This window comes from Sinocyclocheilus anshuiensis, unplaced genomic scaffold, assembly GCF_001515605.1.
Source record: "Sinocyclocheilus anshuiensis isolate Anshui unplaced genomic scaffold, SAMN03320099.WGS_v1.1 scaffold1625, whole genome shotgun sequence".
Taxonomy (NCBI): domain Eukaryota; kingdom Metazoa; phylum Chordata; class Actinopteri; order Cypriniformes; family Cyprinidae; genus Sinocyclocheilus; species Sinocyclocheilus anshuiensis.
This window is the reverse complement of record NW_015539802.1, coordinates 628,897-642,301: the sequence shown is the minus strand read 5'-3', so window position 1 is coordinate 642,301 and position 13,405 is coordinate 628,897. Positions and strand designations below refer to the sequence as shown.

At 34.2% G+C, this 13,405-nt stretch overlaps 2 protein-coding genes across 2 annotated transcripts; both read left to right on the top strand.

The window, feature by feature from the left end:
* Positions 1-259: 259 nt before the first annotated feature.
* On the top strand, positions 260-5,799 carry LOC107683909 (MAP kinase-activated protein kinase 2-like). The gene is made up of 10 exons (XM_016479972.1): positions 260-517; positions 2,197-2,336; positions 2,589-2,653; positions 2,776-2,855; positions 3,858-3,984; positions 4,063-4,138; positions 4,231-4,355; positions 4,450-4,535; positions 4,747-4,827; positions 5,353-5,799. The coding sequence occupies exons 1-10, from the start codon at positions 296-298 to the stop codon at positions 5,494-5,496; spliced, it is 1,146 nt and encodes a 381-aa protein (XP_016335458.1). The 5' UTR covers positions 260-295; the 3' UTR covers positions 5,497-5,799.
* A 1,521-nt stretch (positions 5,800-7,320) lies between these two features.
* LOC107683908 (fibromodulin-like) lies at positions 7,321-11,884 on the top strand. The gene is made up of 3 exons (XM_016479971.1): positions 7,321-7,364; positions 9,418-10,373; positions 11,587-11,884. The coding sequence occupies exons 2-3, from the start codon at positions 9,431-9,433 to the stop codon at positions 11,736-11,738; spliced, it is 1,095 nt and encodes a 364-aa protein (XP_016335457.1). The 5' UTR covers positions 7,321-7,364; positions 9,418-9,430; the 3' UTR covers positions 11,739-11,884.
* Positions 11,885-13,405: the final 1,521 nt, after the last annotated feature.

Sequence of the window (13,405 nt, the reverse complement as noted above, 5' to 3'; positions counted from 1 at the left end):
AAAACTGACTGACTGACTAACTAACTGACTACCTAAATGTGAAGACTTTATCAGTCATAGAGCAAATGAGTCCAAATGCATATATAGTCTAAAATTAACTGCATTTCTGGCTGCTTTGAATCTCCATGTGTAGTAAAGACCAGTGTAGAGAGGTGTTGTGTCTGTGTGAAGATTTGTTTTGTGCAGGTAAAGATATTCAAACCTGCCCTGTTAATTGGATCCTTTTAAAATCCTTTAAGCTGGTCTAAAAAAGTCTTTACTGCTGCCCGGACAGAGATGAACACGGTCTACCACTATGTTAGATGATACAGAAAATAAAAATGATTCAGTGCTTTCCAATGAGCAGCAAGAGAGTCCGCATCATATTATCATTGTGCCTCCAGAGTCGACACTGAAGATAAAGAAGAAAGTAATAACAGAGGAGTATAAGCTTGCAGGACAAGTGCTCGGGATAGGCATCAACGGCAAGGTCTGGGAAATATTCCAGAAGAAAAGTGGCAAAAATTATGCCTTAAAGGTATTGATTTTTCTTTTATTTGTTTATTTGCATTGCAACTAATTTTCTAATTTTTCAAGCAAATAAAAGGAATGTAAAAAGGGTTATTATTAATGACATTTGTGTATGATAAAGTCTTATGGTATGATGGGGTCATGAGCTGGTTTAAGCTGGTCCTTAGCTGGTCATGTGCTGGTCCTAACTAAGCAATTAGCTCATGTTCAGGACCAGCTTAGGACCAGCACATGACCATCTTAAACCAGCTCAAACCAGCAGCATGCTTCAAAACATACCTAACGAGCATATGCTGTTTTTTTCAATAGGGTAAATTAATTTCTCTCCGACATTCAATGTTTATACTACTGTACATGATCTCTTTTGTGTCCAGGTTTTCATATCATTAAAGGGGTCATATGATGCGATTTCAATTGTTCCTTTCTCTTTGGAGTGTTACAAGCTCTTGGTGCATAAAGAAGATGAACATTAAAGCATGTCAACATATTCTGTTACACCAAATAATGATCTTTAAAATAGCATCACATGACCCCTTTCAAAAGCTTTGGTAAATATGGACCAATCGGGTACTCCTGGAAATAAATGGACATTTTTTAATGTAAAAACGTCATCGGATTCTTGTTATGTAGTCAAGGAACTGAGGTGCCTCAAACCTTTTCCATTATAATAGGGTTACTGGAGCTATTAACGTCTGTTGTTGAGTTCTGGCAGGAACTTATGGGATCCATTAAGCACTTAAGCTATAGACTTTGTAAATTCCTCAAAAAACTGCCTAGACATTCTCCAGGAGCTCTGCCAGTGTGGTAATTTGAGAAACCTATGGTGGCCGAGAAGTGCAGAGCAGATCACAATTCTGACTTTACGAGGTGATACGAGATTTGAAAAGGGAGAAAAAAAAAAGTTCGGCAAAAGGCGGGATCAAACTCGGGTCGATCGCGTCAAAAAGTCAACAAAACACACTTATCCATCTGCGCCACTGGAGCTGATGATTTACAGCCACTTCTACCTCTTCCGGGTTAATTTGTTTTCGGATTTGTCGTTGTGTTTTCTGACTTGTTATAATGTTTTCTGAATTGTTGTTGTGCTTTCTGAATTGTTATTTTGTTTTTTAGACCTGCATTTGTGTTTGTAATTCGTTATTTTGTTTTCAGAATTGTGATTTGCTCTGCACTTCTCGGCCACCGTAGAAACCCTATATATAGCCTCAATTATCTTTTGATTTTTACTCAGATATCCTTCTTGGCACTCTCCGTCATTCATTATCTGCCTATGTAATGCTAATGAAACTATTCCACATGACAAATACACAAGAGTAAAAAAAAAAATACGTTACAATATATTTTCAAATGTACTTTAGGCAGGGCAAGAAAATTAATTTCCAACAATAGCCTATACATTTAGGGTAAATACAGTTGTGGATGGAATAGGCTAGAGATATTCATTCATTTATTCATTGTAAAGTATGTTCCTTGGTTATTTTTCTTCAAATGTGAATGCGTTTTTTCCAATATATGGAGGGCAAAATATATTTTATGAATATATATTTTTTATTTTTATACATTTTGAAATATATTTAAAAATACATTTGAAAATATAAATGGTATTGCTTACAAATTACATTATTAATTTATACTGTCTATAAGGGTTTCATTTGAAGTCTGATGCTCTTGAACGCTCACTTTCAGATGTTGCGGGACACCCCTAAGGCTCGACGGGAAGTGGAGCTTCACTGCAGGGCATCGAGCTGCCCCCGTATCGTAGGAATTGAAGATGTCTTTGAGAATTACTACCAAGGCAAAAAGTGTTTGCTTCTGATCATGGAGTGGTAGGGCTTGTTAACACAATTAAAGCAAAACCAATATATCATTTATAATAAACCAGATTGAAGTGCCTTCATAACATTTTTTCAAAGAGCTTTTTAGGTTTCTTTTATGTTTTTTATGGAGGAGATATTGTTTTCGATTTTTATAATTTTAGTTTTTATAAATTTATTGTGTTTATCCATTTCCAATACAAGTCTATGACAAAAAAAGCATGATATTAATGAGTAAAAATGCTGCATCTGTTACATAAACAGTATGGAGGGGGGAGAACTCTTTCGCCACATTAAGGAACGTGGTGATCAAGCTTTCACTGAAAGAGGTACATATCCTCACAACACACACACACACACACACACACACACATGTTCTGATGAGAAAACAGTGAACACATCACATTTACTAATTCTCTATTTTTGGTTTCTCCTTACACATGATGAGTAGAAGCCTCGGAAATAATGAAACATATAGGAGAAGCTGTGGAGTTTCTGCATGGTATTAACATTGCTCACAGAGATCTCAAGGTGAGCTACTGTATAGCCATTATTATGCATCAGCACTATATTATATTATACACTATATTGTTCAAAAGTTTGGGGTCAGAAAGATCTTTTTTTATTACTTTTATTCAGGAAGACTGCAATAAATTGAGCAAAAGTAACTGTAAACACATCTTTAATATTAATATTAAAAATAAGTATTAATATTAAAATAGAAAATATTTATTTTTAATTGTAATAATACTTGACAATATTACTGTTTTTATATCAGGTTTATCCAAATGATTTTATGATATGGAACCTTTAACATAACCTAGCCATGTACTCAAAGTTCTTTTTGATAAGTGACAGAAAGACAAAAAGATACACACAAACAATGCTGAATGGTTAGAGATGGTGTTTAAACTCTGGATGAGCGTCACTAAGTTGAAGTAAAATTAAGGCAGAACGTATTAAAGCCATACTGTAACTTTGTAAATTTGCTAGTTTTCCTGAGGCCATTTGGCCTATCCTACATGTAACTGTTGGATCCTGCAGTGGTTTCCATTTTAAAATGTAGCCAATTAGGTTTCTTTGACTTTAATTGAACATGACAATTTAATAACTGCATTTAAACTTGCAAATGATCATTTTACAGCACATTTATAGAAGAACAGTCATTCTGTAATCTTATACTCACTCACTGCTGGAAGCTAAGACGAAAACTCAACATGTAGAGTTCATTTAGAAGTCACTCAGTATTTCAGACCGTTTAAAAAACACTGCTGAAAATGTTTCCTATTACTTGTTGGGTCCTAGTGTGAAAGCTTCAAATAAGATCATAAGAAATTAGTTTCTATTAGGTTCTAGTTGCTTTCACATTTCACATTTAATTCAATGTGTTACTTGTCATTTCTTTTTGTGAAATTTACCAGTAGGTATATTAATAATTAACGACATAGGAAGTATTTTTATAACACACATCATAAAGCTATATTTCCATGCATTTCTCTTATATTTAATTTCCAATCTTCTCTTGATTGGCAGCCAGAGAATTTACTGTACTCTTCAAAGCATCCGGATGCCCAGCTCATGCTTACAGACTTTGGATTTGCCAAAGAGACCACATCCAACAACTGCTTGACCACCCCGTGCTATACACCTTATTATGTGGGTAAGCAGACAAGTCAGTTTCGAGTTTCATTCGGTATCATAATACAGTGAAGCTAAAGCAAATCCTTCTCTCTCTCAGCCCCAGAGGTGTTTGGTCCAGAGAAATATGATAAGTCATGTGACATGTGGTCATTAGGAGTCATCATGTACATCTTGTGAGTGAAAACAATCTGATGGTTATGAAATATCACATCAGTGCTTCATATGTTATTTCGCTTTCACTCACAACCAATATGTATCCTTTAAGGTTGTGTGGATATCCACCATTTTACTCAAACCACGGCTTACCGCTCTCACCGGGAATGAAAAAACGCATAAGGAATGGCCAGTATGAATTTCCAAACCCTGAATGGTCACAGGTGTCGGAGGAAGGTCATTTTATAATATTTAACACTTCTAATGCCATGTTTCGTTCAAACATAATTAAATACATTATGTGATATGTCATTCTTTCTTCACTTAACAGCAAAGCAGCTCATTTGCCAGCTATTGAAAACAGATCCTACTGAGAGAATGAGCATCGCACAATTCATGAACCATTCTTGGATCAATGTGAGCGTTTCCATTTTAGCAATTAAAGTCTTGTTTTTGACAATTAATTTTGCATGCTGATTTTCAAGTATAAATTATCTATGTAAAAATAGGGGAGAATGATTTTGCTCCTATATATGTATTTCCATATTTAACGTTTAGTAAGACTATTTAATTTGCATATTTAATAATTTGCATTCCTAAGCGTGTTTCTCTCTCGGGATGTATGCAGAAGTCAATGAATGTTCCTCCAACACATCTACACACAAGTCGAGTTCTTAAGGAAGAGAGTCACGTCTGGGATGAAGTCAAGGTCTGTTCTCTGTATCATGTATTCAGATATGCATAAATCAAACAGTTTATCATACATACAGCACCGTTCAAAAGTTTGGGGTTAGAAAAAAAAGGATTTATATTTCCACATAAATGCTTTTCTGTTGAATCATAAACCATATATAATTATTCCTACAAAAATAATAAAGCATCACAATTGTTTTCATCATATTTCTTGAGCATCAAATCAGCATATTAGAAGGAAGATCATGTGACACTGAAGACTGGAGTAATGATGCTGAAAATCCAGCATTGCATCACAGGAACAAATTACATTTTAAAATATATTCAAATAGAAAACAGTTTGAATTGTAATAATATTTCACAGTATTACTGTTTCTACATAATTTTTAATTAAATAAATGCAGCCTTGGTGAAAATAAGAGACTCAAAAACATTACTTACCGACCCCAAACTTTTGAACAATAGTGTCTATGACCATCGGTCTCAGTCATTATTTTTTGTAAATGCTTTTGCTAAGTCTATTGTGTGTGTAATTACACAGGAAGAGATGACTAATGCCTTAGCAACAATAAGAGTCGACTATGAACAAATAAAGGTTAAACCGATCAAGGACGCGTCCAATCCTCTTCTTCTAAAAAGAAGAAAGAAAATGGCTGCTGCAATGGAAGAAGCACCAGGGCCGTGACAAACAAATGCACGTGGAAATGTGCATAGCTCTTGAGGACACTTCAAAAAATCAGATCACTTAATTGGAGATTGAGGGAAAAATGGGGCCTTTCATGGCATTTAGTCTTCATTTCTCCTTTTAAAGCCTGCACCAGTTAGTTATAGCGTAAATAATATTTGTGTTAACATTTGTAAGGATGCATGAGGTGTATCACATTTACTTCAAACTGTATCTGTAGTGTAAGTGTATTTTTAATAATTTTGTTGAACGTTGTTTGAAAATAATATCCATTTCATTAGTCACTTTTTTAAAACCAAGTATTAAAGGATCATATATGAATAGATTTTTACGTGCACCTCTAGTTTTCTCTTCCTCTTCTCTAAAGCAGCACAGCATGGCCTTGCCCCCTTTGTTGCCTTTTCCCGAGGGCGAGGTTTATCTGGGTTTGTTATGTCATGAACCCGGGAAGTAACTTGTTGTAGTCCCTACCAGCCGTTTTTGTAGGCATTAAACTGCCAGAATTTTAAAAGACGATATCTCCGTTTGCATTGAACTTTCAGCTTCGTAACTTTGCAGATATTGTTTATGCTCAAACAGCAACATTAGACACTAACTAACATTAAAAAAGTGAAATCGCAATCAACCACCCCTTTAATGTTTGCTGTGTGTAATACTGCAGGGGGAGTATGTTATGCATCCTATTAAAAAACAGCAGCCAAAAACATTACACCATGATGTTATATAAACATTGTTATGCATTAATTAAATAAAGTATGTATTAATCTGCATTAAGCTGAAGAAACGACTGCTGGTTAAACATGCCCTTGTGACAAATGAGTAATTGACTCCATATGAGTATTTTTCACATTATGTTTGTTCTGACATCATGATGTCATTAAATGCACCATGGCCAACAAATAAATATGGCTATATAAATATTTCCAAGTATTCTGAGCATTTCTTAATACGATGGAACTGATTTGTACATAAGAACAACACCATCCATTTATTAAAAACATTTAAAATGCAAACAATGGCTCTTAATTTTGAACTTTTTGGTATTTATGACTTGCCTTTTTTTTGCTTTTCTATACAATTATGTTTTAAAAAGTCATGTTTAACACGTAGCTTGTGCTATTGCTAGCCAGCTGGTTAACTGCAAGAGATCCAGTTGGGCTACTTTGAAACATCCAGTTTTACTGTTTTCACTAAAATCCATCATGTTTTCACTACACAAGCTATTTGTTGAGCTTAACATTAAGAAACCCCTTTTCTAGTATGTAAAACCACTGTAATTCCAACCCAAGATAAAACGTGTCCCATCATACTAAGTCAAATGCCCCAGAAATGCACGCACACACGCACAAAGGCTCATCCCGTGTAGGGATAATTATAAGGCTTGGGTCCCGTCCTGACGGAATCTGTGAAGTAAGGCTGTTAAAATGCAGATGTTTTGCCTTCTCACACATGGCACTCATATTCACAAAGCCTCAAGGCAGAAAACACAGCATAACATGTAAGTGAGGCAGTAGACAAAGCTTTACTGTATACTGGCTTTACACTGAAGGCTCTGGGCTGTGCAACATCCATTTATTGGAATGTGATTTATTGTATAAATACTGTAAAAACGGCTGTACGGGACACATTATATAAGGTACAGTTAATTATTTTTCTTCTGCATGTGTATAAATGTATTTCAGAATTATAAGAATATGAGTGTAATACAAACATTCATGATGTACCAGGATAATGATTTCATCGAGATGTTTGAATGCAGCATGATTTTTCTTATTCTCTCTCCATCTTGTTTCTGTACTTTATTTTTTCCCCACACATAAAAGGGGCAAAAAGACAAAAACCAAAAAGCACAGAGGCTACAACAACAGGTATGTGTTTAATCTTTTTAATTTAAGCAGATATATTGCATAAAACCAAATGCATTATGAAAGTTTTTTTTTTTTTTACTTAAGAGGAGTGCATTTTTGTCCATGCAGTTTATATAGTAGAACGACTGAATTGTTTTTACTGAATAATTATTTTATTGCAAAATATACTCCAATAATTACAATAATTACAATGTTGAAAATTATTTTTATTATTCTTTATTCTAAACGATGTTATCTCATTTCAATAAAGTAAATCTGCTCTGATATGTAGTTACTTAAACATTAAAGGGAATAATGTTGCATCATTGGCATTTTTAAATACATTTATGTCTTCAGCCAAACACCTGAAATGTAATTTGCAATAAATACATAAATAAAATAAAAAAGAGAGAAGGTATACGGACATATATGGTAACAAAAATACATCGTATGAGTCAAAATTATTGATTTTTCTTTTATACCAAAAATCATTAGGATATTATGTAAAGATCATGTTCCATGAAGATATTTTGTAAATTTCCTACCGTAAATATATTAAAACTTAATTTTTGATTAGTAATATGCACTGCTAAGAACTTCATTTGGACAACTTTAAAGTCAATTTTCTCAGTATTTAGATTTTTCTTGCACCCTCAGATTCCAGATTTTCAAATAGTTGTATCTCAGCCAAATATTGTCCTATCCTAACAAACCATACATCAATGGAAAGCTTATTTATTCAGCTTTCAGATGATGTATAAATCTCAATTTCGAAAAATTGACCCTTATGACTGGTTTTGTGGTCCAGGGTCACATGTAATCCATAAAAATAACACCCAATACATGTTCAAACAAGAATGTAAGCAGATGTATTACTGTATATCAGTGTATTATTTTCAATATCGCCCCAAGATGTGAAGCTGTCACCAGCACTGAGAGCTGGATTTATCAATCTTCATCTCTGTAGTGTAAACAGTACCGAACCTTCCTTTAGGCAAAACTCACTTCTCTTCACAAAAACCTTCTGTGTTTTCTTACAAATGAAAAAACCTACTGTATATTACATGTAGCATACTTGCCCAGACCTGAGAGATATTTTATGATGTCTGTTTTAACCACAACTTTGCTTTGAGAGATATAAAACATACCACACGTAAATAATGACGATGATTTCTTGTAATGATAGTATATATATGGAAACAATAGTCAGGAGGATATAAGATCTACAGTATGCATGTCTGTGCCTTAATGCTTGTGGAACATAATGATGTTCTTTGAAACAGCTCATATAAAACACAAAAAAATTGTTGAGTGCCTATACTGGCTCTATATAGTGGGGTCTGAAACCACTTTGGAAATATGGGATTTTATATGCATGTCCTTGTTATTATATGTATCTATTATGTTTAAGTACATGTGAAAAATGTAGAATAGATAAATAATACAACATGAAATTTAAAATGGAATTTCGGGGTCACTAATCAAATAAGTAAATGTGTAACATTGACATACAGGCAGGTAATGTTCTTTCTTTTACTGAAGCACAAGATACTCTTTAGTTCATTCTCATATCATGCTGGAGATCAAGATCATCATCATTATCACCACCACCACCACCACTAATATTAATAATAACAATAATCATCATCATTTTATATTCATTTAAATAATTTGAAATAAAAAAGTTTTAATTTATTATGAATAAAAATCAGAATGATAGTGTTATTTGACAATTTAAAGAATTTGTAATAACAAATATTAATTTATTCTGGATAATTTATAATTAAAATTAATAGTTCAATTACAAAGTTTTTAAAATAACAACAAAATTGTTTGATAATTTAATAATAATTTAAAGAATTTATACTGAAAAAATTATGAATATCTAATTAAAAGTTACTAATGTATTTATTAAAAATTTAAACATAATAATAATAATAATAATAATAATTTCATTTGATAATTTGAAGATTTGTAATCAAAAATGAGGAATTTATTATGGTCTCAAATTAATGAATTCATTATTTTAGTGGTCTCAAAAATGATATTTGCATATGTATTTGTGTCCTGACAGGAAACTCGTCACAATGAAAGGTTGGATTTTACTGCTGATGTTGGCAAGGCTTGTCGATTTTTCCATGACACAACCGACCAACTCTTTGACCTGGCTAAGTTATCTGCGCAACCGTGCCTACAGTCACGCTTATGGCCGCAGTCACAATAACAACCACGCTTCTCTAAGAGCAGAGGATGAGGATGAACCTCCTGTGCTGGACTGTCCTTTGGAGTGCGACTGCCCTCCATCCTACCCCAGCGCGATGTACTGCGACAACCGCCAGCTGCAGCACGTCCCGTTTGTCCCATCTCATATCAAGTATGTATACCTGCAAAATAACCAGATCACGACCATCACAAATGGAGTCTTTGATAATGCTCCAAATTTAGCTTGGATCAGCCTACACACAAATAAACTGAACTCTGACAAGATTGGTGACAAAGTCTTCGCCAAACTACCAAACCTCCAACGCCTCTTTTTACACAACAACAACCTGAGCCGGGTTCCACAGGGTTTACCACGTTCCCTACGAGATCTACACATGAATCACAACAATATCGCGAAGATCCCGGTCGAATCTTTCCGTGGAATGAGCAACCTGACGGCCCTGCACCTCCAAGTGAATGCCATTGAAGACCTCGGCAATGCACTTCAGGGTCTGCAATCGTTGACCCTGTTAGACTTAAGAGGGAACCGACTGAAGAAGATTCCAGAAAGCCTGCCGCCAATGCTGAGCCAGCTCTACCTCAAGTACAACCGCATATCCAGCGTTCCTGCTGATTTTCTGAGCCAGCGGCCTGAGCTGCGCTTCGTACGCCTGTCCCACAACCAGCTCACCAATGGGGGAATTCCAACCAACGCTTTCAATGTCAGCACACTTGTGGAGCTCGATTTGTCCTTCAACAAGTTGGAGAGGATTCCCACTATCAGCACCAGTCTGGAGAATCTGTATCTCCAGGCCAACAAGATCAAAGGTACAGAAAAAAAAACATCTTGAAGATGTTACAACTCAAAAGCCCATAAGGCATGTCAAAGGCTTCTATGCAAATCTTCTCCTAAAAAATATGCCTGTTCTAATAGCATACTTCAAAACAGCCACTTATTAGAATGATATATTGCACTCTAAAACAAATACTGTATTAAAACATAGAGTTCCTTTTGCACAATATAAGGTCCATATAAAAAAGAGAAAGAGTGAAATAGCATGTGTAAACTACTTCATTAAACTTCAGCCAGCATGATGAATTTCTTTCTTCTGCTGAACATAAAAGAAGATATTTTAAAGAATTTTGGTATCCAAACAGTTGATGGTAGCCATTGACTTCCATAGTATTTTTTTTCCATGGAACTGGATGACTAACAGCAACTGTTTGGTTACCAACATTCTTTAAAATATCTTCTTTTATTACCTTTGTTGTGTTCAACAGAAGAAAGAAACTGGTGAGTAAATGAACAGAATTTTATTTATTTATCTTGCTGTGCGCTATCTCTGTAATTTTAAAAATCAATCATAAAAATATGGAAAAATAAGTTTAAAAGGTAAAAACTTTAACTGACTGAAATAAACAATCCATTTCATTGTATATTTATTGTGTGGTATATGGCTGTCTCACAGTTGTAGTGTCACCACTCTTGATCATTCTCCCGTAATGTATATCTCCACTGAAAGATAACTATATACAGGAGGACAGATATAGACAGAATTATAGATATAGATCATATGGACAAATTAGTGAGACTTGTGACTAGTGAGCGTGTCAAAAGTTTTATATTAAGTTTGTTTACTATGTACTAACATTTAAATTAATAATTTGATACAATGCACATATTGTGTACATAAATATTTTTGTATTGTGTTTATATTTAAAACATAGAAAAATACCTGCATGTAATTAAAAAAGACTTGAATTTGTAAAACTCTGCAGGCCAAAATAGTTGCTAGTTGAAGTGATATCTCACACACACACACACACACACACACACACACACACACACACACAAAAGAAAAAACAATTTTTTTTAGTTTTAATTGTATTCCCACTGATGTACTACTCTGAAAGTTGCCATTTTTACCCTTTTTTGGCATAAAATATAGGCATATTAGGCATAGTTATTCTAATGTACATAGGCTCTATTTGTGCCTGCCTGGATAAGAGAATAACTGACTGTTTTCCCTACATTTTCCAGAATTTTCAGTGAGCAGTTTCTGCAGAGTTGTGGATACAAACAATTATTCTAATCTGCGTGTACTGCGTTTGGATGCCAATGAAATCAGAGCCCAAGACATACCGACTGAAGCTGTACTCTGTCTGCGCCTGGCAACCAACATCGACCTGTAGGCCTGACAGCATCACAGCCACAGAAACCAACTGTCGAACATGAGCATATAGGGAGAGAGAGAGAGAGAAACAGAGAGAGGGACAACATCTTGGACATTTAGGAAAATTTAGTTATTTGTATTGTCTATTTGACAGTAAAATGATTGTGGGGGTTGTAATAAGCAAATTAGTCACACATGACTAGCAATATCAACAGAAAATATGTTAGGATAATAATTATAACATCATTAAAACATTTGATGTTTTTGTAACAAGCCTGAGAATTTTGATATTGTGAATTTCAATTTACTGAATCAATAAGAACAGAAATTTATGGAAGCCCTTTTCTAGCACAGAATAAAACAATTAAAAAGGTAATTGTATTTTTTTGGGGGGTAATTCTGAGAAAAAAGGTCAGAGCTGCAAGATATAAACCCTCAGTTGTGAAATATAAACGTACAATTCTGAGAAAAAGTCCTAAGTGTGAGATATAAAAGAAAGAGATACGTTACAATTACATTTTTATGTTTCTTTTGTTTTTTATTCTGTGGCGAAAGCAAGCTTCCATAGGGATGTTAAATGCAGGTGTGCTGAGCATGCAGTAAAAATGTAATGCATGAAGTCAGTGTATTTGACTACTGGGTGCATAAGAGCATTTTATTTTTTATCTTTAATCTTCTTGTAAATGCATGGTACAAATAATGGTGCTAGTTGGGAAACTTTAGGGTTTTATTTTGTAATTGTCAGCCAAGATCTCTGGAACAAGATATATTGTCTGAAAGTTAATTTCAATGTGATCAAACTTTAAGAAGTCAGTTAATGAGGATTACCTTTTGAAAATATAAATAACTGAAAACTGAGGATAGATTAAAAATCTAAAAGTTCTGTTCCTCGTAGAATGTTATGAAGACCTTGAGAAGGTCCATCTGAATCCACTACAGTTTACCTACACTACAACCTTCTCAAAACTTGAAATTTATTGTCTAATAACAATAAAATCTATGATAAATAAATAAAAAAAAACAAGGGGAATTGTATAAACCTTCTTGTCTTCTCTTTGTCACAGTAGAGCTATGTTTATGGTGATGTATTGTTGTTTGGGAATATTTTGAGCTATCTTTAATTAGATGAACTTTAATGTTTCCCCCTCAGAATGTGCTAATCCCAGGCATATTCATTAGGTGTAATAAACAGCTTTGACCTTCAGTGAGAGCTCTAAGGGGAGCTGGTTGCATGAGGACATTGTTAATGTTAATTACTGGAGATGAGTTTGTCACACACTGCCCAAAGGGACTGATGAAATGTCAACATAACCTGGCGGAATATGAACATTCAGTTGAAGTTTTGCACTGGGGTCTCTGAGCAGTCAAACTGACTTCACACAAACATTCAGTTCCAATCCCTATAAATATTTTGATCTTGATTTGAAGTCAGTAAAATGTATGAATTCTGATTTGACAAATATGGAACAATTAAGCATCGAATAAATTGCAATTTATTGAGTTTTTACACACACCCATATTTATGTGTAAATAAACAAATAAATAGCTAAAACTAAAAGATGACATATATATCACATGATCAGATGAATATACGGTAGTGGCCAAAAGTGATGTCCGGAAGGTACATTTGGAGAATATTTGCTTTTAATAATCCTACAATTTTAATTAAACATTCAACATATGAGG